The sequence below is a fragment of the Candoia aspera genome, chromosome 17 (genome assembly GCF_035149785.1).
Source record: "Candoia aspera isolate rCanAsp1 chromosome 17, rCanAsp1.hap2, whole genome shotgun sequence".
Taxonomy (NCBI): Eukaryota; Metazoa; Chordata; class Lepidosauria; order Squamata; family Boidae; genus Candoia; species Candoia aspera.
In genome coordinates, this window is record NC_086169.1 from 7,496,445 (window position 1) to 7,521,878 (window position 25,434).

Sequence of the window (25,434 nt, forward strand, 5' to 3'; positions counted from 1 at the left end):
CCTTTGGAAATGTTCCTTGGTTGCCTTGGGATCAGAGCTGGACCCAGCCTAAGGTATTTGCACTCGGTCTATTCAAAGTCAGTCGGCCAGCTTTGTCGAGGCTCCATTTTTTTCATGTGGATATTCCGTGGTGGGTGTTAAGCTTTAAAGCTGGGAGGTAGTCTGCCAAGAGTCGCTCCCACTTTCAGAGCCACCGTGGAGGTCATTCGCAAACTGAAAAACTCATTTTCCAGACAACTTCCTTTCTCATCGTGTGCACAACACACACCACAAGAATGGAAAACGTAAGGAATGCATCTTCGGAAGAGAAGTGGCAGCCTGCAGAAATTCCGATTTTCATCCCAGCCTTTCCAGGTGGAAAGGGAGGCAAGGTGTGGGAAAGCTGGCTTGGTCTTTGCCTTCCCCTCCCAATCCTTTTCTGCTATGTAGGCTCTACAGCGTCCACGGATTTCCCGGGCCCAGAGGCAGGGCCCTCTTGGTTACCCATTTGGGTCAAGTCTGCCCTCCCTGCTTAGGGCGGGTGGCATCCTGAGAGCACAAAGCAGTAACGTTCCTGGCCTGGCTTTCAAGGGGCTTGCTGGGGGCTGAGTTCAATGCAATGGGGCTCCACCCCTGGGAAGTGGGTTGTTTGAGGGGCTCCTTGACCCAGAGGCCGAGCTGACAGGACTACATCTCCCAGCCTGCCTTGCCAATTGCAAGGGGCAGCCTCAACTGATAAGGGCTCAGCACTACGCTAAGGGTGACGCAGGCTGCAGGCCAGTCGAGGGCCGTGACCTTCCTCTGAAAGTCACTATTTATAGGGATGCTGGTGAGTGACAGGTGGGGGGTGGGTCCCACTTCTCTTGTTTAGGCCGGAGGAATCCTGGCCGCTGCCCTCCCCCTCCGCCTGGATCACCCAGAGCCGAGAAGCCAACTTCTCCATCACCAGGGAGGCCCCAACCTGAAAGGGCTTTACATGGGATGATTAAGGAATGGCCAGGCTGGCTGGGAGTGATGGGAGTTGTGGTTCATCAGCATCCAGAAGGGCTGCAAATTGCCCCACTTTGGCGAAAAGTAGAAGAATCGAAAGCCACAGCTTATGCACCTTTACTCAGAACCGTGAGGACTAGACGCTTGCTTTCTCCTTCGAGGGGCAGAGCCGCGAGCCCCATTGTCTCCGCCCGGTGAGCGACAGAGGACTGTTTCACAGAGTTCGCTGGCCAGGCGATTTTTATGCCCGTCCTCTCCCTGATCCTTTGAAAGCAGAGCGGTGCCGCCCCAAATCAGCCATGTGGCTGTTGGTGGCCTGGGTGCGGGGGGGGGCACCCCGAGAGCCCGGGGGCGGGGTTGCAGGGCCCGGGCCCGGCCCTCATGAATAATGCATCGCCCCCGGGGGTTTAAACCGCGGGGGGGCGGGGCGTCGGGCGCATTTGCCGGCGCCAGGCGAAGCGCGCAGCCTCTCCGGCCCGTTCCGCCCCGTCCCGCCCGGCCCCGCTAGCCCTCCGCCGGCCCGCCAAGATGTCCCGGCCGCTCTCGGACCACGAGAAGAGGAAGCAGATCAGCGTGCGCGGCTTGGCCGGCGTGGAGAACGTGACCGACCTGAAGAAGAGCTTCAACCGGCACCTCCACTTCACGCTGGTCAAGGACCGCAACGTGGCCACGCCGCGCGACTACTTCTTCGCCCTGGCCCACACCGTCCGCGACCACCTGGTCGGCCGCTGGATCCGCACCCAGCAGCACTACTACGAGAAGGACCCCAAGGTGCGCCGCCGCCCCCCGCGCGGGTCGCCGCGGGGCGGGGGAAGACGCGCGCCGCAGCCCGGTCGCGCGCTCGGCGGCTGGGACTACCGCGCCCGTCGTCTCCGGCCGGCGCGGGGAAGGGGCGCCTGCTGTCCCGGGAGCGCGCTTGCCTGCCTGCCTGCCTGCCTGCCGGGTTGCCCGTCGCTCGCCCCGCTCGGCCGCTCCGGGGCCCCGGGGGAAGGAAACGTCTCTGCCGGGCGGACTGAGCCTGTCCCCGCGTTCCCGGCACCGTCGTCCCCTTCTGGCGCGACGGGAGGTGGGACCCTCCTTGGGGTTGCGTTCAAGGGAATCCCCCCCCCCCCCTTGCTGGCTGCCCAGAACAGCCTTCTCCCCCCGCCCGCCCCCGCGGGCTGCGGGAGGCCTTGGACCACTGACCCTATCATCCCCAGACGGCCGGCTGAGACCATGGGCGTTGTAGTCCAACACACCCGGATGGCTAGATGTTGTCTAGATCTGATATTTTATCCCCAGCAAAACAAAAAAGCCAGCGTTGTGGGCAGGCAGGACTCCAAGTGGCTCGTGGGGTGGGGGGCGCTGGCTGGCTGGCAGGCAGTGAAGGGGGGGGGCTGCGATCAAAGCTGCAGACGTGCCTATTAATAGCTGTTTATAGCATCGCATAGGATGGTGGGAAGTCACAGCTCCACTTTGGGATGATGGACTTAGCGGGGAAAGAGCGATCCGTGTCTCTGCCCTCCCCCCCCAGCAAGGAAAACTTTGCACGCCTATGTGCAAAGCAGGACCACGCTGCGGGGGACCGGCTGCGTGCAGAGCAGGAATCTTGTCCCAGAGCGGGAGTCCTTCCTGAAGTCCCGCTTTTCTCCCCCCACACCCCGTCCCGCACCCCAACTTTGAAAAGTCGCAAGAGGCGCCTTGCCTGCAACGGCGACTTGACTCTTTAAATTTAGCCGGCTTGACATTTGGCGTGAACTTTTGCCATCTAATTTCAGCTCAGCCTGTGTCAGCAGGACGGCGGCACAGCCTCTCAAGGGATACTGGATACCGAGGGCAAACTTAGGAAGGGCTGAGTTAGCGCAGCTGGCCTGGAAAAGGTCAGCAAAGGGGCTGCAGGCTGGGGTGCCCCCACTGAGCACCCTCTGGGTGCCTTCTCCCAGCCGGTGGGGTGGGAATGATGGGCTTTGAGAAGGACCCCAAGGTGCGCCGCCGCCCCCGCGCGGGTCGCCGCGGTGCGGGAGAAGACGCGCGCCGCAGCCCGGTCGCGCGCTTGGCGGCTGGGACTACCGCGCCCGTCGTCTCCGGCTGGCGCGGGGAAGGGGCGCGCTTGCTTGCTTGCCTGCCTGCCTGCCGGGTTGCCCGTCGCTCGCCCCGCTCGGCCGCTCCGGCACTGGCTAGCACACATCTCCCTTTCTGGGGTTGGGTATTATGGCTGTATTTGCCCAATACATGGGACCGAGCTTGTTCCGCACGATGCATTCAGCCATAAACACAAATGGGTCGCATTCGCACAACCCATAAACTGAGTTGTGCGAATGCAGCCATGGAACCTTTGCACGATCTGCTGAAATATGCTACATGAATAGGGCCAAGTAACTCCCTGAAGTTTTCTCTGCAATGCCCGGTCCCATTCCTGCAGCATGTGAAATAAGAACCGATGGGTTGGGTATGCGCATCGCGTGAGATGCGGCTTGAAAGAGGTTGGGTGGTTTTGGGGAAACCCAGCCCTTGTCTTCAGGGGGTTGTTCTTCCGCGGGATCCAGTTTCTTTGCTTAAGCAAAATAGGTGAATGCACAGCTGTTGCTTTGCTAACCTGGGTTTAAACTTTTAGCGTCTTGTGTGAACTTGACTGTTGCATTTCTGAACATAAGCACAGAACCATCATGAGAATGGGATCATCCGTCTCAGCTTTGGTTCTGTGGTCTAAGGGATCCCAAAGTGTGATCCTTCCCAATGTCATGACTAGTTCTGGCCGAGAATTTAGCTTTGAGAATCCCTCTGAGGTCAATCCACTAGTGATGAGTGGTCACTACCACATACAGGTAGTCCTCGCTTAATTACCACAATTGAGCCAGGAATTTTGGTTGCTAAGCGAATCCGACCTGATTTTACAACCTTTTTGTGGTGGTCGTTAAGTGAATCACAGAGGTTCCCCATTGATTTTGCTTGCCAGAAATGGGCTGGGAAGGTTGAAAATGGTGATCAGGTGACCACAGGATGCTGTGATGGTCATAAATGTAAACTGATTGCCAAGCACCCAAACCATGATCATATGACCGCGGGGATGCTGTAACGATCGTAAGTGTGAGCACCAGTTGTAAGTTGTTTTTTTCAGCACCGTCGTAAGTCTGAACTGTCACTAAGTGAATGGTCATTAAGTGAGGACTACCTGTAGTAATACTGTATAACTTTCCTTTTTTTGGTGGTTTGAGCAGATCTTCCATCATAAAACTTACTGAATGGCTCTCTATCATTCAAGCCACCTTTCTGGGTCAGCGTGAGGAGACTCTCAGCGAGGAGATCGTGGAAGAATAGAAGAGAATAATCCCAATAGGGATTGGCAATAAAATCTTGCCGTACAGAATTCTCCTGTTTTGGGGGAACGGGATTTTCTATTCTGCTATCAGTGTAGTTTTTCATTCCTTCTCTCATTCTGATCATTCTGTGGTGATTGAGGCAGGCAGCCCGTTTCTCATTGGGCTGTTTCTGTCTCTTTCTCCACAAATGAGTTTTTGTCTCCTCCGAAAGATTCTTGGGCTTTTGCAAAATTCAGGGTTTTCTCATTCTGGTCCATACATCCCCCTTGAACCTGAATGGTTTGAGCTCAAGGTATTGTTCTGGTGCAAAAAGAGCTGTAGACAGATTCGTACTCAAGCAGCTTAACCAGGTTGGTGGAAAATGCAGCACCCGTCACGAAGCATAGTTAATCCTGAGGGGAGAAGGGAGGTAACAGGGAAGAAATGATGGTGGGTAAGACAGTGACGCAGTTATGCGAATGCTGCAACTTACACGCTTGTGCCAGATGTCAAGTATGTCAAGATGTCAAATGTGTCAAGTTGATGTCATCACGGCATGGAGGTAACCGCATTGCTGCCTGTCGTGGTTTGCTGCAGACATTTCTGCTGGATAGTAGCTGGAAGTTTGTTATCTCACAGCTTGCAAGAGTAAATAGGAAGAGCTGGCTTGCCTAAGCAGCCTCTCTTCCAGGTGTTATTTGAAAAATGCAGGTCAGTCACAGGGCGGGTGGACTCCTGCCCTGGATGGAGGGTTGGACTAGATGATCTCTCTAAGGTCCCTTCCAATCCTGACATTCTATGATTCTATCTCAGTTTCTTTGTTTTCATATTCAGTGTTTTCTCTCCTCTGTCACTCTGAAACAGTCACTTTAAAAATTATAATTCAGTGACAACTTTTGTGAGCTCTCTGGGGTTTTTTTTTTTGAGGGGAGGACATGCCTTGTCTAGAGGGATGAGGCATTTTGGATTCCTTGAAGGCTTTTGGTTGGGCCGGATGAAATGGCCTTCTGCTAAAACTAAGCCAGACAATGCCAAGTCTTCGCCTCTGGGCAGCGTCTTGCATTGGGGTTTAGCACTTGGTGCTCTGCTGATAAAAGCCTTGGAAATGCTGCCCTTTCAAAATATGTTTCGTAGCCCGCTTAGTGTGCAAAGATCTAGATAATTCAACAAGCTTTAAGGAGTGGCACCATATACATACCACAAACCTTTTTTAAAGGGAAGGCACCGCTTGATGCCGTTCACAAACAACTTCAAATAAAATACAAGTGGATTTGGGAATCAAACTCAGTTCTGGCTGGATAGGTTTGCCCTTGACATTAGTCTAAGCACAGATGGAGTTGGATCATGTGTGGTTCAGTCTGTGTTGGGGAAACCCAGTTGTTTTCTTAGCATGTTGTGAGAATTTCCCTTTTGTGTTGAACCCAAATACGATTTCTGTGTTTAGGCGCCTCATAATTTAGGAAGGCAGCAATGGTATGCTCTTGCAATCCCCAAAGCTGGGTTCGCATAGTACCCAGGTTTCAGGTTAACGTATCGGATAACCTATTTTTGTGCATTGTTCAGATTGCAAGCTTCTTTCTGAAAAAACATCTCCAGATTTGCAAATCCAGTGAAATTCACAACACCTCTGGAGGAGGGAGGTTTTTAACTGACCCCCCTTTCTTCCTCCCTTTCTTCTAGCGAATTTATTATCTTTCCTTGGAGTTTTACATGGGCCGGACGCTGCAAAACACGATGGTGAACCTGGGCTTGCAAAATGCCTGCGACGAAGCCACTTACCAGGTTTGGGGGCTGCTCTTGAGCGGACTGGGGAGGGAGGGGGAAAATGTAGGGGCAGCTTCAGGGCAAGGGATTACGGGAGAGGGCGAAAAAGTGGGTGAAGTTGGCCCCCTGTGTTTTGCACTAAGGGGAGTGATATTCTCACCCTCCCTTGTTGGGTCACAAAACATTATTCTCTTTTATTCCCTCTATAGCTGGGCTTGGATATGGAAGAACTGCAGGAGATCGAGGAGGACGCCGGTTTGGGCAACGGTGGATTGGGGCGGCTGGCAGGTTAGCATAAGCAAGGGGCAGATCAGGACACAACGGTAAAAGTTCCTGGGAAGATCTGTATAATCCTGTCTTGCCCTTGTCAGAGGGGAGCAGAAAATGGAAGCCTTTTGCTAGCATTTTCTCCAGTGAACCAATTTTATCCCAAGGCAGATGAAGTGACGTGTTCCTGAACGCTTCTGCCTTGGAATAAGATCGGTTTGTCGAAAAAGGTGCTCCCAGGCTCCTCCTGATTTTAAATGACCCTTCCTGTCATTTAAATCAATGTGGGTGTGGGTGTCTATGGCCACAGTGTCCAGCAAACAGTGATTTTCACCCTTCACTGCTATTCTAGCTGGAGAGAATGAGAACTGCAGCACGAAGGATTGAGCAGGTCGCAGGTTGCTGAGAAGGAAGCCTTACAGCAAAGGGCTGATCAGGGATAAGGGAGTGTCCTGCGTGTCTGTTTAAAGCAGCTCTTGGTTTAGAACCATGAGGACTGGAATCTTACTTCATTTTTAGGAAATAGCTGTTCAGCTGGAGGGAGCGCCCAGTTTGGCCCCAAGTAAGGCTGAGAAGAGAGCCAGTTTGGTGTCAGGATTAAGGCTCCAGGCTGGAAACCGGGAGGCTGTGAATTCTAGTCCCACCTTAGGCACGAAGCCAACTGGGTGACTTTGAGCCAGTTGCTCTCTCTCAGCCCTAGGAAGGAGGCAAGGGCAAACCACTTCTGAAAAACCTTGCCAAGAAAACTGCAGGGACTTGTTCAGGCAGTCTCCGAGAATCAGACACAATTGAAAGGAGAGGGGGAGAGGCTTAGAAAGACTCCAGTTTGAAATCCTGGGGATCAGTCAAAATAACTCACTGTCTGGCTCTGTGCAAGGCAGGGAATGGTAAATTAATGAGTAGGCTGGGTTGGCACAATGAACTAAGCTGCAAAAATCAGTTTAGAAGCAAAGCGTGAAGGAAGCTGCTGGGTTTTTCACAGACCTGGTTGACTAGGTTGAGAGAACACAGCCAACATCCCTGCCTCTTCCACCTCACTTCCAGCATCCTCAAATTTCAGTTTGGGCACCCATATTTGTCCCTGATAAATGACACCTGACCAATATTGGGCACCCATATTTGTCCCTGCCTCTTCCACCTGACTTGGAAGTTAAACTGAATTGGCTTAAACCTGGGCAGAAGGCAACACAGGAGGGGCTTTACAGAGCAAGGGCACCTCTGCTTTAAAAAATCTCAGAATCATTAGGATGGGATATCAGAAGACCATCTAGTCCACCCCCCTGAATTACACAGAGGTGACCATCTAGGGTGACTGTTCCCCACAACAAACTTAGCCCAGATAGGGACTGATCTTTAATGTATTCATGCACTATGCTTGGTTGATTTTAACCTTTGTCAGGTTGTTTTTGTAAACTAGAATATTGTGCAAATTCAGCCCGTGTGTTGCACAAACCCAGCCTGGGGAGATCCAGGGAGAGAGATTTATTAAAAATAAAATAAAATCTCATTTGAGGTGAGTGCAGCTCCTGAGCTGATCTCATGGACACTCCATGCTGTTTGCTTGCCATGAGTATGGAGGTGATTAACCATGTCTGCCTTCGAAGGTTCCTGTTGGTCTCCCATCCAAGTCTAATCCAGCTGAGTTTCTCAAGGCCAGCCATCTCAGAGGATCGTACGAGAGCAGCCATTAGATTCGGCGGATCTTTGGCAACCCTTCTTCCTCCGGGGTGCCACCCAAAGGGTCAATCACGCAGCTTCTCTACAAGCCCCTCATTTCATAAGCCAGATGGCCTGGTTCACGCAACCAGCTAACCCCTAATGTGGCTTGTTGTTCGCTTTTGTCTTTTGTGCAGTTTTACAACCATGAGTGAAACCAAGCCACCATGCCTTATGTAGAACTCACTTTAAACTGTAGTTTAGCTTAGACCTTGGTCCTCTTTCGCTTCTGGTCACTGGTCCTCTGTGGGTTTCCCTGTCGCCCCCCAGCCTGCTTCCTGGACTCCATGGCGACTCTCGGCTTGGCTGCTTATGGCTACGGGATCCGCTATGAGTTTGGCATTTTCAACCAGAAGGTCTGTGGGGGCTGGCAGGTGGAGGAAGCTGATGACTGGTTGCGTTATGGAAATCCGTGGGAGAAGGCCCGTCCGGAGTACATGATCCCCGTCCACTTCTACGGACATGTCCAGCATGGCCCGGATGAGGTGAAATGGGTCGACACGCAGGTAAGCAGCATTCGGTCAATGCACAGGAGAATGTGCCTGCGCATCCTTACATTTCCCCCCCCCAAAACCAAAGCTCCCTGGGGATACAGTGCATAGTTTCTCCATCCAGCATTCTAGCTGCATTCACACAAGACGTTTCACTTAATCCCTCAGTGCTCCTGTTCTGAGTTCCTACAGTACATTAAACTGCAAATTAATCCGGTGCGTTCACACACCGGTGTGTTAATCCGGTGCGTTCACACACATCTCAGCCACCGAGAACCCCGAAATCTCATCAAGGTTAGCACTTAGCTTAGCTTGTTGTGAGAATGCAAACCTTGGGTTGGTTACTGGTCTGGTAAATAATTTGGGGTGAATCCAGCCTCAGTGTCTTCCAGCAGTTGGCCAGAGAAATTCAAGAAGCTCCCAGGCAATGTTCAGGAGCGGATGATCCGCTTCCAGCATCTGGGATTTAAGTTCTGCCTGTAATTTAGGAAACAGAAATAACAGTCAAGACTAGTTATTCCTGACAGCTTCATCCAATCTCTCTTAAAATCCATTTATATTAGTCTCTTCTGGTGGCAGAATTCTACTGTTCATCTCTGAAATAAAAAGGTCTTTTTAAAATTTCTAAATTTCTAATGGGGCTAAATTTCTACTGGATGACTCCAGATTCTGACAGAAAGGCCTTTTCGTTGCCCTTGTTAGCAATCCTTCCCATCATCTGGTCTATCTCCAATACATTCCTGGGTTTCTTTGAGAAGTCCTAAATGCTACATGCTGAAGACAATCGGATTGAACTTCCAAAGGGAATTGCCTTTCTGGTTCAGATCAGATCAAAGTGAATGCCTCCAAGGTGATTCAGTAATTTGCAGGTTCCCTTTTTTTGCAATTTAGTCAATTGAATTGATTTTCCCGTCAAATCCACAAGCTAGATTGGGGCTGATCTGCTTAACTGAGCCCTAAATTGGGGTTTGGTCACAGTGAAGATTAGAATCTTCAGTTTGTCTCTTTGGCAATTATTCCTACTCACACTTTTAATTCCGAAATTACTTAACCAGGGATGAAAGGAGGGTTTGCAGGTGGGGGTGGGGAGAAAAATTGCTGCAATCAAATCAGAAAGAAAATGAGAGATCTAGTAGAAAAGGCAGCTGCTTAGTTTCTTTCTGTAACTTTCAGAGCTGTCCTGTGGCCTTTGTGGCTCTGCCAGATTTTGCACTGAAGGCATGGCAGACAGATTCTATATCTATCTATCTATCTATCTATCTATCTATCTATCTATCTATCTATCTATATCTATCTATATCTATCTATCTATCTATCTATCTATCTAACTATATCTATCTATCTATCTATCTATCTATCTATCTATCTATCTATCTAACTATATCTATCTATCTATCTATCTATCTATATCTATCTATCTATCTATATCTATCTATCTATCTATCTATCTATCTATCTATCTATCTATCTATATCTATCTATCTATCTATCTATCTATCTATCTATCTATCTAACTATATCTATCTATCTATCTATCTATCTATCTATCTATCTAACTATATCTATCTATCTATCTATCTATCTATCTATCTATCTAACTATATCTATCTATCTATCTATCTATCTATCTATCTATCTATCTATCTATCTAACTATATCTATCTATCTATCTATCTATCTATCTATCTATATCTATCTATCTATCTATATCTATCTATCTATCTATCTATCTATCTATCTATCTATCTAACTATATCTATCTATCTATCTATATCTATCTATCTATCTATCTATCTATCTATCTATCTATCTATCTATCTATATCTATCTATCTATCTATATCTATCTATCTATCTATCTATCTATCTATCTATCTATCTATCTATCATCATCTATCTGTCGAGAGTCAGTTTGGTCTTGTGGTTAAGGCACCAGGCTAGAAACTGGGAGACCATGAGTTCGAATGCCGCCCTAGACACAAAGCCAGCTAGGTGACCCTGGGCCAGTCACTCCTTCTCAGCCCTAGGAAGGAGGCAATGGCAAACCATTTCTGAAAAACCTTGCCAAGAAAACTGCAGGGACTTGTCCAGCAGTCTCCGATGATCGTACACTAGTGAATGGATTTTTAAAAAAAATATCAAATTGATATGGCTGCCCATCTCACACAAGCAGTGTGCAGTAAAACAATTGAAACGTGTTATAAGACCACTTAAAACCCTTAAATAGTTAAACATAAATGAAATCAAGATGGTGAGAGGGTTAAAATCAGAATGTTATACGTGATGCCCCCGACACGTGGGCTTCCTGCTGCCAGGGGATCCCCAACCTCGTTGACAAAACCATGTTTTGAGGGCCTTCTGGAAGGCCAGTGGGGTTGGGGCCAGCCTCACCTTGGGGGGAGAAATGTTTTAGAGGACTGGGGCTATGGCAGAGAAGGGTCTCCTCCTGGGTCCCACCAGATGGAACTCCTTAGTAGGTGGGACCTGCAGCAAGCCCCTCCTGCTGGACCTGATGGGACGGGTAGATGTCACTGGGCAGAGGTGGTCCCTCAGATGCCCTGGTCCCATGCCATGTAGGGCCTTAAAGGTCTAAACCAGCACCTTGAATTTGGACCCAGAAGCAAATGGGTATCCAATGCAGCTCACGGAGCAGAGGCGGGACGCGTGTCCTCCCAGGGATGGACCGATCCTGGTTACTTTTCCCAAGGCCAGGACTGATTCCCTGCCCCTCCCTGCTTCCATGCAGGTGGTGCTCGCCTTGCCCTACGACACCCCTGTGCCCGGATATCGCAACAACACAGTCAACACGATGCGGTTGTGGTCTGCCCGGGCCCCCAACGAGTTCAACCTGAAGGATTGTAAGTAAGACCGACCTGCGATTTGAATTGATCCGAGGCGACCCACAAATCCTGGGAACTCTGGGGAAGTGGATGGGGTTCTTGGTGGAATGAAGTTCCCCTTCCGTGGGGTTGACCCTCGCCCCTCCCGCTTGGGATAGACTGCCAACGAGGAGACACGGAACTGGGTTGGGTGACTATGCATCTCTCTCTGAGGGAGGTGGGAGGCCATCAGCCTTGCAAGAGGCATTAGCCCAGCCTCTCCTGAAGAGGCCACCTTCAACCCAGCCACTGGGGCAACTGAGGTCCATCTCCAACCTTCTCCTTTTCGAGAAGATGGGGAGGCCCTAAATGAAACGGAGTATCTCGACCCCTTTCAGTCTGAGTTTGGGCCCAGGCATGGATGAAAACCTCCTTGGTTGCCCTTGGAAATACAGGGAGTCCTCGCTTAATGACAGTAATTGGGACTAGCAACTCCATCACTAAGTGACGTGGTCATAGAGCATGATGTCACGTGACCAGGCCGACTTATGATGGCAGTTGTGGCAGTTCCCGTTGACATTGTTAAGCGAATCACCTGTGGTCATTTGTGACCTGCTGGCTTCCCTGTTAACTTTGCTTGTCGGAAGCCAGCAGTGAAGATAGCAAATGGCGATTGTGTGACCACGGGGATGCTGCGACAGCCGCAACTGTGAGGACCGGTCATAAGTCGTTCAGTGCCATTGTAACTTTGAATGGCCGCTGAATGAGTGGTTGTTGAGCAAGGACTACCTATAATCTTTGGCAGGACCCGAATTGGGGTAGTGGGTCACCCCTTGTCCTGCCTGATCTTCAACAGCATTCAATACAATTGATCCTGGTATCTTTCTGGACTGTTCCAAGGGCTGGGAGTTGAAGGTGGCTCCATTCCTTCCAAAGTGGGCAGTTTCAAGCACTGTTACCTGGGAGGGAGGGGATCAAGCCCTTGGGCACTCCAGATGGGGTGCCTTGGGGTTTGACCCCCCCGCGTTCAACATCAACAGGAAGCAGCTGGGAGAGACCATCTCAGACAAGGGGGTGAGATGCCATCAACCCATCCACGCTCCCTAGCTTTGTATCTCCATCCCTGGCAGTGCAGGAAAGGCGTAAAAGTCTGGATCCATGCCGGGAGGCTGTGAGGGTCTGGATGGGGCAGAACAGGCTGAGGATGAATCCTAGCAAGGCGTTCGTTCTGGAGTCCTCTGGTCCCAGAACTCCTCCATAGATCTGGATGGGGCAGTGGGATCCCCGAAAGAGCCAGTTCTCAACTTGGGGGTCCTTCTAAATTTACAGCTTCTGCTGGAACAGATGGGGTTCAGCTGGGGGGCCAGTTGTGGACTTTCCCAGAGCAGGAGGCTTTAGCCACACCCCCTGTCTTGCACACCTGGATTACTGCAGCTTGTTCCACACAGGACAGCCCTTGAAGGCAATTTGGAAGGTCAAACAGGGTCTGGATGCAGCTGCCCAGTTCCTGGCTGGTGGCAGCAGAAGACTTCCTTGCAGGGGTTGGCCCAACTTCATAACAAATGAAGACAGCCTATTTAGCCATAAAACCGGGTCGTTGTGCCCTTTGCAACTACCTGGCCAGGTGGATGCCCTCTGCCTGCTCTGGGCTGGCCAGGGGAGCAGCCGGAGGATCCCCCCCAGCAAAAAGTCAAGGGGGGGATTTCCTAAAAGAGGCCTTTTTGGTGGTGGCCCAGCTTGTGTTGAAAGAGCCTGCTCCCTGAAGCCGAGGCAGCCCATTCACCTGTAAGGCTTTCCGTGGGCCTGGGAGGGCACAGGAGCCCTTTAAAAAGGTTCAGAAAGCTTCCCTTTGGGGGATTTAGCACTGCATCTTCCCTCTTACGAAGCCGTTCCCCCCCCCCCCCAGGGTTTAGCCTTTAGTGGCATGCGGGTTTCAATCAACACAATATTGTCAGCCTCTTTGAAAAATAGCCTAGCTGAGCTGGCAGCCCCTTGTTATGAAGATGGAAAGACCCAGATTTAAATCCTGGTAGGACTCTCTCTCTTGAAACCCTGGAAAAATGCTGCCAGGATGTGTAAGCTATGTTAGACAAAGTAGGCTTGCTTCAAGGCATTCTGATGCTTCTCATTAAATCAACCCTTTGTTCAGAACCTTGAGGACTGGAACCGTACTGTCTTTTTATTCACGGGGAATAGGACAGAAGCTTTGCATGCAGAAAAGTTCAGGTTCCAGCAGAAATAAAATAATAATTGATATTTGGCTCTTGCTTTGAAGGAATTTCAGAGTGGTGCACAGAAGAATGCAAAAATAATTTGCATTCAAACCATCTCTATGTGATAAACTACAGTGAAGTGGTAACAATGGGCCTATAAAACAAAATATGTTAGCAGGGAGATGCATTTGAAAGCAGATTTTATCCTGCCAAGGCCTAGGAGAACCAACCTGTTTTAAACAGATATGCTAAACTCAAAAATGTGATGCCCAGCCAAACTTTCTTCGACTGGGGCCCCAGCACCAAGAAGGCCCTGTTTCTAGTCCTAATTATGTTTTTATTTTAGGTTTTGAAGTACCCTGTGGTTCATTATTTTATATTGTATTAATTCATTATTTTCTCCCCATTTAAAAAAAAAAAACTTCCTTTCACCAGTCAACGTTGGTGGCTACATCCAGGCAGTGCTGGACCGAAATTTGGCAGAGAACATTTCTCGTGTGCTGTATCCCAATGATAATGTAAGTACCTTTTCCTGTTGTTTCAATGTCCCAGGGAACGTCTAAATCAGTGTTTCTCAATCTCAGGACCTTTAAGATGTGGGGACTTCAACTCCCAGAATTCCCCAGCCAGCATGGCTGGCTGGGGAATTCTGGGAGTTGAAGTCCCCACATCTTAAAGGTCCTGAGATTGAGAAATGCCACTCTAAATATTGGAATATGTCCCTTGCTCCAACACCTACTTTTTTCAGATTTGCTAAATTCTAACTCCCATGGTCCCCAGCCAGCAGGTTGGGAATGATGGGGGCTACAGTCCAAAACAATGGAGGTCCCCAGCTTGAAGGAGGACGAGAAAGAAAGACAATATTTCAAAACATGACCAACAATTGCAGGCATTTTAGTCTGATCTGGTAAAAGAGCCATTAATCCTCCAGTTTTGCGTTGTGGAGAAAAAAAGTTCAGACAACTCGCAGACGAGGCCTGGAGTTTGCTTAATTAATTTTCCATCTCCTGGCTGCTTTTACAGTAGGGACTCAGCATAGCTTGGGGCGGGGGGGAGTAATCCATTCCTTCCATTACTTCAAACAGTGTTTCTCAACCTCGGCCACTTGAAGATGAGTGGACTTCGACTCCCAGAATTCCCTAGCCAGCATGGTGGGGAAGCCAGCAAGCTGGCTGGGGAATTCTGGGAGTTGAAGTCCACCCATCTTCAAGTGGCCGAGGTTGAGAAACACCAACTTAAACTCAGTTGAACCCCTCAGTTGCGTTTTGGCCCTCTTCTGCAAGCTGAGGGTCCCCTCGGCCATCGCTCTGCCCCTCTCTCCACAGTTCTTTGAAGGCAAGGAGCTGCGTCTCAAGCAGGAGTATTTTGTGGTGGCCGCCACACTCCAGGACATCATCCGCCGCTTCAAATCGTCCAAGTTTGGCAGCCGCGACCCTGTCCGCACCTCCTTTGACGCCTTCCCAGATAAGGTACCCGCCGGAGCGCGTTGGCAGAGTGGCACGTTGGCAGATCTGTGTCCCGGGATGGCTTCCTCGATGGTGGGGCGGGAAGGCCCAGTGGTCAAGCCTCAGGGCCAGTTCCACGGGGGGCTGGCTGAGACCCCCAGCTCAGCTCAGGAAGCCGTCCTGCTGCTGCTCTGCTCCCTTCCCTGCTTCCTTGGTTGCAAATCCATCTTTGCTCTCTGGCCTGATGGGACTTAGAGGGTGCAAAGTGGGTCACTACAGCTCCTCAAACAACTTAAAGGTAAAGGTTTCCCTTGACGTAAAGTCCAGTCGTGTCCGACTCTAGGGGGCGGTGCTCATCTCCGTTTCAAAGCCTTGGAGCCGGCGTTGTCCATAGGACACTTCCGGGTCATGACTCACGGAACGCCGTTACCTTCCCGCCGAAGCGGTACCAATTAATCTACTCACATTTGCATGTTTTCGAACTGCTTGGTGTGCAGAAGCTGGGACGACATCAAACAACTTAGATGGAGGCTAATCCTTCCAAATACAGGTAGTTCTCAATTTACGACCAGAATTGGGACCGGAACTTCCATCACTAAGCGAGGCACACCTGTTTTATGACCTTTTTTGCTGTGGTCATTAAGTGAATCATGTGACTGTTAAGTGAATCCAGCTTCCCCCATTGACTTTGCTTGTCGGAAGCTGGCTGGGAAGGTCACAAACGGCAATCATGTGACCCCAGGATGCTGCAACCATTGTAAATACATGCCAGTCGCCAAGCGCCTGAATTTTAATCACGTGACCCCAGGGATGCTGCGATGGTCCTAAGTGTGAGGACTGATTGTAAGTCACTTTTTTCAGCGCCATGGTAGCTTCGAATGGTCGCTAAATGAATGGTCGTAAGTTGAGGACTACCTGTAGAGAGAAAAAGATTTGCAGGTTTCCAGTTTGGATATGCAGTATTACCCAGCTGGATGGAGAGTTGAGGCTGGTTTGCTTTCTCTTTCTAAGAGAGAGATTAGCGGAGAGGAAACAGGAAAAGGGTTGGGCTCCTACACTAGATCTATTGTGGGATTTGGGGCTCAGTCTTCTTAGCTGTAAAATGGGAGTAAGGGCAGCAGAAATGGGAACACCTGGTGGTGCAAACTAAGCTCAATTCATTCCATCCATTTTCTTGTATTTTTATGTGGTCTGACAAATCCAGGTAGCCATTCAGCTCAACGACACTCACCCTTCCCTGGCCATCCCAGAACTCATGAGGGTTTTGGTGGATATCGAGAAACTTGAGTGGGATAAGGTAAGATTCCTTAATTTGGAAATGAATGAATGAATGAATGAATGGATAGATAGATAGATAGATAGATAGATAGATAGATAGATAGATAGATAGAAACAAATGTGGCTCTTTTGGGAAGGAGGAAAAAGCCAAGCCAGGCCAAGGAAGAATTAAAATAGATTACTTTGGAAATGGCCACCAAAGGAAAGAAGCAAACAGCCCAGACAGTATTCAACAGTGCAAAAAAAAAAAGGTGGGAAAACAACATAAAAATGGTTTCTTTCCTACCACAGTTGGTTCTTTTGGATGTTGGCTGTTTGCACTGTTTCTTCTTTGCCTTCTAAGGAAGCTAAAGTAGATAACCCATGGTAAAGTCACAATATGAATTAATCATGGAATCATAGCAGATAAAGGTTGGAAGGGTCCTTGGAGATCATCTAGTCCAACCCTCCGCCCAGGAATGTACTGTTCCAGCATCCCTAACAGGTGGCTGTCCTGCCTCAGTTTAAATCCCTCCAGCAAAGGAGAGCCAATGCTCCTGAAGCTGATGAACAGCTCTTACCGACAGGTGATTCTTCCTGATAGCCAACCAAAATCCGCTTCCTTGTAATTTAATGTAATTTAATCATAGAGAAAACGTAGAGGCAGTGAAAGACTTTGTATTTCTAGGCGCAAAGATTACTGCAGACGCTGACTGCAGTCAGGAAATCAGAAGACGCTTAATCCTTGGGAGAAGAGCAATGACAAATCTCGATAAAATAGTTAAGAGCAGAGACATCACACTGACAACAAAGGTCCGCATAGTTAAAGCAATGGTGTTCCCCGTAGTAACATATGGCTGCGAGAGCTGGACCATAAGGAAGGCTGAGCGAAGGAAGATCGATGCTTTGGAACTGTGGTGTTGGAGGACAATCCTGAGAGTGCCTTGGACTGCAAGAAGATCAAACCAGTCCATCCTCCAGGAAATAAAGCCAGACTGCTCACTTGAGGGAGTGATATTAAAGGCAAAACTGAAATACTTTGGCCACCTAATGAGAAGACAGGACACCCTGGAGAAGGTGCTGATGCTGTGGAGAGTGGAGGGCAAAAGGAAGAGGGGCCGACCAAGGGCAAGGTGGATGGATGATATTCTGGAGGGGACGGACTCGTCCCTGGGGGAGCTGGGGGTGTTGACGACCGGCAGGAAGCTCTGGCGTGGGCTGCTCCGTGAAGTCACGAAGAGTCGGAAGCGACTAAACGAATAAACAACAAAAATCATAGAGAGTCAGGCAGATGAACTAGATAAATAAATAAAACCATAGAATGTAAGGATTGGATGGGTATTAATGAATTAATAAAACTAAATAACAGAATGGTAAAATAAGGAGGAACAAGAAAAACACAAAATCCAACGGGCAAATAATTACAAAGGAAAAGCTCTTGAGTAGAAATATTTTCAGGAACAAAAAAAAGGAGGTCCAGGACTTTGAAACCCAGAAATCTCAAAATCCCAGGATCAGACTGTGTTTGTTTGGTCAGGAGAGAGACAGACAGACATCCTGCACATCCCGCACTTGGTATGTTCTGTTTGGATCAGTGAAATCAGCGACAGAAAACAGATTCTGCAATTAGGCTGTAATTGAAATCCTGGGTGAAAACCAACTGTATGTTTCATTTTTTAAAAAAATAATGTTTAGAAGATCGTTTTAATCTTGGGTGTTGAACAAGCCAATTTATCCTGGTTTGTTTAGCCAGATCCTGGCTTCTTTTCTGGATTTTGCCTTCCCACACTAGAAGACGTGGGCTCAAATCTCACTTCAGGTATAAATTGTGAGCCACAGTTAAAACAAGGCATGATTCACCAGCCAGCGAGGGATGGTTTTGAATGATGGTTTGTGGCTGAACTAAATCATGGCTTATCTCCTAGGATGAGTTTGGTTCCAATGCTCCATCCAAAGTCCCATTCGGACGTGTTCTGAGCCAGGTCTGAGTGCAGGAACTTTGTTGTCGTCCAAACCAATATGTCTGCGAAACAAACGTTGCACTCTTCCTACATTGCAGGCCTGGGATGTCACAGTGCGCACTTGCGCATACACGAACCACACGGTGCTGCCAGAGGCGCTGGAGCGCTGGCCCGTCCACCTCTTTGAGACCCTCTTGCCGCGTCACTTGGAAATCATCTACGAAATCAACCAGCGTTTCCTCGATGTGAGTGGGAAGTCACAGAAAAGATTGGGCATCCGAGCTACCGGGGCACCAGCAACAACTTTTTGGCAAACTGGTAGGGGGTTGGGTAGTACAGGTGGTCCTCGCTTAACAACTGTTTGTTTAGTGATGTTTTGGACTTACGACAATGCTGAAAAAACTGACTTGCAACCAGTCCTTACACTTACAACCATCACAGTGCCCCTGTGGTCACATGATCATGATTTGGGTGCTTGGCAATTGGTTTGCATTTATGATCATCGCAGCATCCCATGGTCATGTGATCACCATTTTTGACCTCCAAAGCTGGTTTCCGACAAGCAAAGTCAATGGGGGAAGCCAGATTTGCTTAATGACCACAGATTTGCTTAATGACTATGGCAAAAAGGTCATAAAATTGGGCATAACTCACTTAATGACTGCCTCACTTAACGATGGAAGTACTGGTCCCAATTGTGGTCTTGTCGAGGACTACCTGTGATAACTACCTGTGTAGTGTGTTTTTACAACAACCCATAGATTATTTGAACAAGAGAAGCAACGGGGACCACAACAGAGTTAGTGCAGTCTCCTTGTCTGCAGTCCTGTCACCACGTTAGGTTCTGTGGGTGAAGTCTGCATTCACACAAAATGCTGAACTCTGAACCCAGGTTAACAAAATGCAGGAACTGTGCTTGCATGATACTCCAGGCTCAACCAAGGAACCATTTTCTGGCTCCATGGGAGAGCCCTGGTTTGCAGAAGATGCTGAAACAGTGAGTTGGTTCCCAAGATGCAAAATACTCCACTCTGGTTTGGCCTGGTCTAGCGTGTTGTGTGAACCCAGCCAGCGAGTGGCCAAATTAGTCCATAGCACCGTGTTCTGATTTGTTTTAACTATGATGCGCTGAATAACCTGCAGTTGGATGGGCTCACTCATGACAGAGGTAGCCACAAGGTTCTGCATGTAGCGGTTGCTTTCCCATGACAATCTTAAGCCGCCGTCAGACAAAGCCCCTCACGGGCTCTGTACGAATCCAGTCAGTTGGGAGGAGTCTCTTAGCAGCATCTTCGGGATGCCCCTGTCTTCTGCAGAAAGTCTACGCCAGTTTCCCGGGAGACCTCAACCGGCTGAGCCGCATGTCTCTGGTGGAAGAAGGAAGCGTCAAACGGATCAACATGGCGCACCTCTGCATCGTGGGCTCCCATGCTGTGAACGGCGTGGCCCGCATCCACTCTGAGATCCTAAAGGCCACCGTGTAGGTATCCGGAATCTCAGAGCTGTGGGATTGTTCAAAAACAAGAGGATAGCAGGCCGGACCGTTCTCAAAGCCAGGGACAAATGGAAACGGGCTCGCCTGTGCAAAAGGGGGGGCCAGGCAGCCCATGAAAATACGACAGGAATGAGAAGGAGGCTCAGAAGGGCTTGGCTATTACCTCTGCAGGTAGAAATCTAGAAACAGGGCAGGGGCTAACATTTTTTCCTTGCGGCTTCCTCATTTTCCTCTGGCAAAAATTACTTGTCCAAAGTAATTTCATTCTTCTGAGCCTGGCCAGTTGGTCCCAGGGTGCCTGTGGGGTGAAGCCTGACAAGAGACTCCGTTTCCCCCCTGGCCGGGCTGTCCTGTTTCCATCTGGAATGCCCACCTTGGTTTGCAAACTGGATCCCTGCTCAGGGACGCTAAATAAAAGAAGTTGCCCATTTGCACATACAGGCAACCCCTCGGAGATATTGTGGGTTCAGTTCCAGAGCAACCACAATAAAGCAAATATTGCAATAAAGCGAGTCACACAATTATTTTGGTGCATATAAAAATACATTTGCACTATATTGTAGTTTATTAAGTGTGCAGTGGCATCATGTCTAAAAAAACCATGTACATACAGTACCTTAATTAAAACATACTTTATTGCTAAAAAGTGCTAATCATCATCTGAGCCTTTTGCTGTTGGAACAATGGCGCTAATAGACCTGCTCGATGTAGGATTGCCACAGATCTTCAATTTGTAAAAAAAAATGCCATATCTGCAACACGCAATGAAACAAAGCACAATAAAATGAGGTATGCCCGTAGAAGATTTCAGGTTTGATCTTCAGTATCATAACTTCACCCTATAATTCATGGAGCTGGCCTGTCCCATTAAGACTAAGACTAAGATTCCAGCTGAGATTAAGATGAAGATCCTGGTTAAGACTCTAGTTAAGACTAAGATGAGGATCCTGGTTAACCCTATAGTTAAGATGAAGATGATTCTGGTTAAGACTAGTTAAGACTAAAATGAGGATTCTGGTAAAGACTGTAAATTGCATTGAGACACCCTTGGCATCCAAATGCAGCCCCAGTAATGGATAATTCTTTGCCTTCAGAAAGAAATCTTTGTTCTTCTGTTTTTTCCATCTTTGTTTGCCCCATTGCTGAAAAAAAATGGTTCTTTCTGTCTTGCATTGAAAGCTTTCATTACTACCCCTCTCTTTCCCAGCTTTAAAGATTTCTATGAATTCGAACCGCACAAGTTCCAGAACAAAACCAACGGCATCACTCCCCGTCGGTGGCTGGTTTTATGTAACCCGGGGCTGGCTGAGATCATCGCTGAGGTGAGCCTGCAATCTGGCTCCAGCCCCACTGCAATCTGTTCTTAGCTCATCCCTTAAACATTCTTGGTCGGCAAATTTGTTGAGGTTTTCAGCTTGGAAGGATAGAGGGTAAAGACGGATCGATACAAATTGGTTTACAACCTGTCTTAATAGCCATCTTCTGCTCCGGTTTTTAATAGATTTCCTTTAAAAAAAAATCCATTAAAAACCCACATCTGTTGTTATTGGCAGTTTTCCCTAATATTGATCTGTTTATTTATATCAGTGTTCCTCAACCTTGGCAGCTTGAAGATGGGTGGACATCAACTCCCAGAATTCCCCAGCCACCATGGCTGACTGGAGAATTCTGGGAGTTGATGTCCACCCATCTTCAAGGCTGAGAAACATTGCTTTATATCCTACTTTTTCTTGAAGGAGCTGAAGAGAAAGTCTAGGAAGTTGGATTGAGAGAAAGTGATTGGCCCAAAGTTTCACTGTGATGCATCCTGTGATGGGGGGGGGGGTGTTAGACATGAATACCTTAGTCACTAAACTATTCACCTGCAAAGGTTTTAGATGCAGTTACCCCAAATTTTATTTTGACCATAAATTTCCTGTCCTACTTTTCTTTAAATGGCAGGCAGCTTACAATGAATTGAACTGAATTGAACTGAATTGAATTGAATTGAATTAGGAAACTCTGTCTAAAATGCTAATCCAAGTGAGTTGCATTTTGAGTTAGGGTCTTGTCTGAACCAGCCCATTATAGATTCTCAGTCACGGTTCATAGTTTAGCGAGCCCATTGTGGTTTATTCCATGAACAGTGGTTATAAAAACATGGCTTAGCAGACTGTATCAGGCTGGGATTTTTCTCCCTTCTGCGTTAGCCTCTTCGGCGTTGAAATTTGCATTCTCGGCAGATGTTCTCCGAGAATATCCCTATCTGAATCTATGCAGTTGGACCCATGCTTCCTTTGATCCCCAAAAGGACAGCCCCTACTTTGGTGTGGTGTGGAAAAAACACTCTGCCCATGCTGGAAGGCGTTTTCATTGTTGGGTTTGATTTCTGACTGTCCTGGGTATCAAATACAAGGGACGTCTGTAACGAAATGGACCTTGTACACATGCTGAAATTTTCCTGCGGGAGAGAGAGGTTTTGGGGCTGTTTTGGTTCTTAAATGCGCATTTGACAGGTAGGGCGTGGCTACTGTAAATGTGAGGAATGTGCAGTGCTGAATCGAGGGACCTGGCTGCAACCCCTCCGCCACAGCCCTGACTTTGCTTTCTGTCACCTCCTCCCTAGCGCATTGGAGAAGATTACATCTCTGACCTGGATCAGCTGAGAGAACTTCTCCACTTCGTGGATGACGAAGCCTTCATCCGGGATGTGGCAAAAGTCAAACAGGTGAGAAGGAGGAAGGGGCGGGAAGAGGCTCCTGCCAGGCTGGCCCCAAATCTACTGTTTGAGCGGTTTTCGAGGCTGCCCCCCTCGGCCGAGGGTTCTCCTTTCTTGCACTGAAACTGGAATTTCAATTCTGTTCAGGCAGTGGAGTCCACCGGGGGTTGCGCATAAAAACAGTATCAGCCCCACTAAGTGAACCAGACCAGGGAACTCCACAGGTGTAATGGGATGGGGGAAAGGCCTTGGGAGACGGGGCCAAGAGACACTGCCTGGGGAACGGTGAGATAAGAGGCAGCTTAGCCCTCGGCTGCATAATGGGTGGAGAAAGAGGCTCAGAAGGGACCCTCCCTAGTTTCTCGGGCTGTAAAGGAGACGGGGGGTGGGCGGAGAATTGGACTTTCAGACTTCCAAGATTCTGTCAATGTAGCCTTACAATAAAGTAGAATTAGCTCATCTGGATGTGTTTCCTGTCTGGTCTACCTGGGAAGGCTGACACAGCAAAGCTAAAACTCCTTTTATGGAGATTGGTTTTAATACCACAATCTTGCAAGTTTGATTATGTGAGGCCTCCCCCCCCCCTTATACTCCAGTGGATCAGGGAGGTATCTGCCTGAGCTGCTTCCTAACGTTATCTTGCTTCTCCGGACTTAAAAAACATTTCAGCCCCTTTTGCCTAGGAAATGTTTCCTGCATGTCTCCATCAAGGTCATCTTCCTTACTCCCTAGGTCATTGCTTTGACAGCCACCATCTTGACCTTTTTGATTCCCCCCACCCCCATGGACACTCCTGTATTCAGAGGTTGCAGGTTGTACAAGAAACTGGGGTACCACTTTGCACCCCTCTTCAGAGCTGTCTGATCCCCTCTACTGCTCCCTGCCCAGCCTGGTTGGATGCTCAGGCACATCACTTAAGAACAGCGCAAAGCTTCTTACCACAGTAAGAGCAGAGACCCAGGTTGGGCTCCCAGAAATGCAAAACACAAATCAGCATAAGCTTAGCAGCATATGCTAATTTTTATGCAGAGATTTATTGCATTTGATTGATTGATTGATTGATTGATTCATTCATTCATTCATTTAAAGCATTTAGATGGCTGCAATTCAAGGTGCCAGTTTGTGTCAGAGTTGAAAATAATAGCCAGGATTTAAATAGGAATGTGAGTCTAAAAAAATCTCATCTTAGGGGGGAAGATGGTAAACCACGTGCCATCTGCTGTTCGCGTGTTGGGAGAAACGTTGAGCCTGACTGGCTCGGTCTAGGAAGAGACGAGGACGTCATACTGCAAATCACCAAAGTGATTTTTTAAAATTAGTATCAACAAAACGTTTTTAAAACTGAAGATTAAAAAAAAAGTTGATAAAAGGAAATCAGTAGTGCACAACGCCAGCAATTTGAGCATGTATGTTAATATGGTGGTCGTCTTAAGGAGAAATAGAATTACGAACCGTCTCCGTATTCAATATTTCTGCCCAAGAAAATCATTTTGATAGATGCTGGTAATCTATTGGGAACTATTTTGCCAGTAGAACTAAAGTTGGGGTTTTTTAGTTACTTCCCACCGGTTTTCAGAAGAAAGAAAACGAGCAAGGCTTTGACGCATTTCAACATGTTTCATGGTGGTGCGGAAAGGCAAAATGCCAAACTGCAAATTTCCCAGTCCAGACCCTCGTACTGACCAATTTTTGTAATGGGGAACCAGCCACGTTCCCTTTCCTTTGAAAACAAGAATGGAAAAGTGTCCCCCCAGATTTTCTCCCGGCTTAATAGGCGGGATCAGGCGGATCTTGCACCCCAATCGCTGGCAGGAATAAAGGGAGCCGAAGGTCTCTTCAGGGCCGGGGCCTTGCAGAGCGGCGAAGAACGCCCGGCTTTTTCTTCTCCGCTCAGTCCCCTTCCTTTCTTGCTCCCCTCTTTTAGGAGAACAAGCTGAAGTTTGCTGCGTACCTGGAGAAGGAGTACAAGATCAAGATCAACCCCAACTCCCTTTTCGACGTGCAGGTGAAGCGGATCCACGAGTACAAGAGACAGCTGCTCAACTGCCTGCACGTCATCACACTTTACAACCGTAAGTGGCAGCCAAGCGCAGGGAAACAAGCCCCCTTGCTCAGGATGCCCCCCCCCCCCTTGGTATTGGTTGGGTTTGGCGGCCTCCAGATGAAATTCAGCTACTGGGTAGCCGATGCCCTCCCCTCCCCTCCCTCCCTTCTCTCTTTCTCTGTCTCTTTCTCTTCCCTTTCTCTCTCTTTTCCTTTTTCCTTCTTCCTTCCTCCTTTTTGTCTTTCCCTCCCTTCCTTCCTTCCTTCCTTCCTTCCTTCCTCCCTCCCTTCTCTCTTTCTCTGTCTCTTTCTCTTCCCTTTCTCTCTCTTTTCCTTTTTCCTTCTTCCTTCCTCCTTTATGTCTTGCCCTCCCTTCCTCTCCTTCCTCCCTCCCTCCCTTCTCTCTTTCTCTGTCTCTTTCTCTTCCCTTTCTCTCTCTTTTCCTTTTTCCTTCTTCCTTCCTCCTTTTCGTCTTTCCCTCCCTCCCTCCCTTCCTCCCTTCCTTCCTTCCTTCCTTCCTTCCTTCCTTCCTTCCTTCCTCCCTTCTCTCTTTCTCTGTCTCTTTCTCTTCCCTTTCTCTCTCTTTTCCTTTTTCCTTCTTCCTTCCTCCTTTTTGTCTTGCCCTCCCTTCCTCTCCTTCCTCCCTCCCTCCCTCCCTCCCTCCCTTCTCTCTTTCTCTGTCTCTTTCTCTTCCCTTTCTCTCTCTTTTCCTTCTTTTTCCTTCCTCCTTTCCGTCCGTCCCTCCCTCCCTCCCTCCCTTTCTCTCCTTCCTTCCTTCCAGCACCAAATGACCAAGTGCACCACACTCTTAGCTCAGATCCTTTCAATCTTGTAAACTGTTTTGTGGCTTAACATATTGTGCCAGCCCAGCCTGTTTGTTTTCTATTTATTTATTTATTGTCAGATTTACATCCTGCTTTTATTTTACTTTGTCCACTTTAAGGCCCCTCCTCCCCTTTTCCCCACCACAACCCTGTGAGGTGGGTTGGGCTGAGAGACACTGACTCCGCCGGCCTTCG

The 25,434-nt window shown here is 48.6% G+C and overlaps 1 protein-coding gene across 2 annotated transcripts in view; it reads left to right on the forward strand.

Moving 5' to 3' along the window:
• The first annotated feature begins 1,423 nt into the window (after nucleotides 1–1,423).
• The window catches only part of PYGM (glycogen phosphorylase, muscle associated), a 32,971-nt gene continuing 8,960 nt past the window's right edge, over nucleotides 1,424–25,434 (forward strand). The window contains exons 1-13 of one of the 2 annotated variants that reach the window (XM_063316933.1): nucleotides 1,424–1,740; nucleotides 5,928–6,029; nucleotides 6,221–6,299; nucleotides 8,265–8,500; nucleotides 11,231–11,342; nucleotides 13,952–14,034; nucleotides 14,842–14,985; nucleotides 16,166–16,258; nucleotides 18,278–18,424; nucleotides 19,496–19,659; nucleotides 20,882–20,996; nucleotides 22,280–22,381; nucleotides 24,297–24,444. In XM_063316933.1, coding sequence (XP_063173003.1) covers nucleotides 1,498–1,740; nucleotides 5,928–6,029; nucleotides 6,221–6,299; nucleotides 8,265–8,500; nucleotides 11,231–11,342; nucleotides 13,952–14,034; nucleotides 14,842–14,985; nucleotides 16,166–16,258; nucleotides 18,278–18,424; nucleotides 19,496–19,659; nucleotides 20,882–20,996; nucleotides 22,280–22,381; nucleotides 24,297–24,444 — 1,768 coding nt within the window. In that variant the 5' untranslated portion in view covers nucleotides 1,424–1,497. Of the gene's footprint in view, nucleotides 1,741–2,923; nucleotides 2,933–5,927; nucleotides 6,030–6,220; nucleotides 6,300–8,264; nucleotides 8,501–11,230; nucleotides 11,343–13,951; nucleotides 14,035–14,841; nucleotides 14,986–16,165; nucleotides 16,259–18,277; nucleotides 18,425–19,495; nucleotides 19,660–20,881; nucleotides 20,997–22,279; nucleotides 22,382–24,296; nucleotides 24,445–25,434 lie in introns of those variants that run through there. The other variant, XM_063316934.1, reaches the window with a different exon arrangement.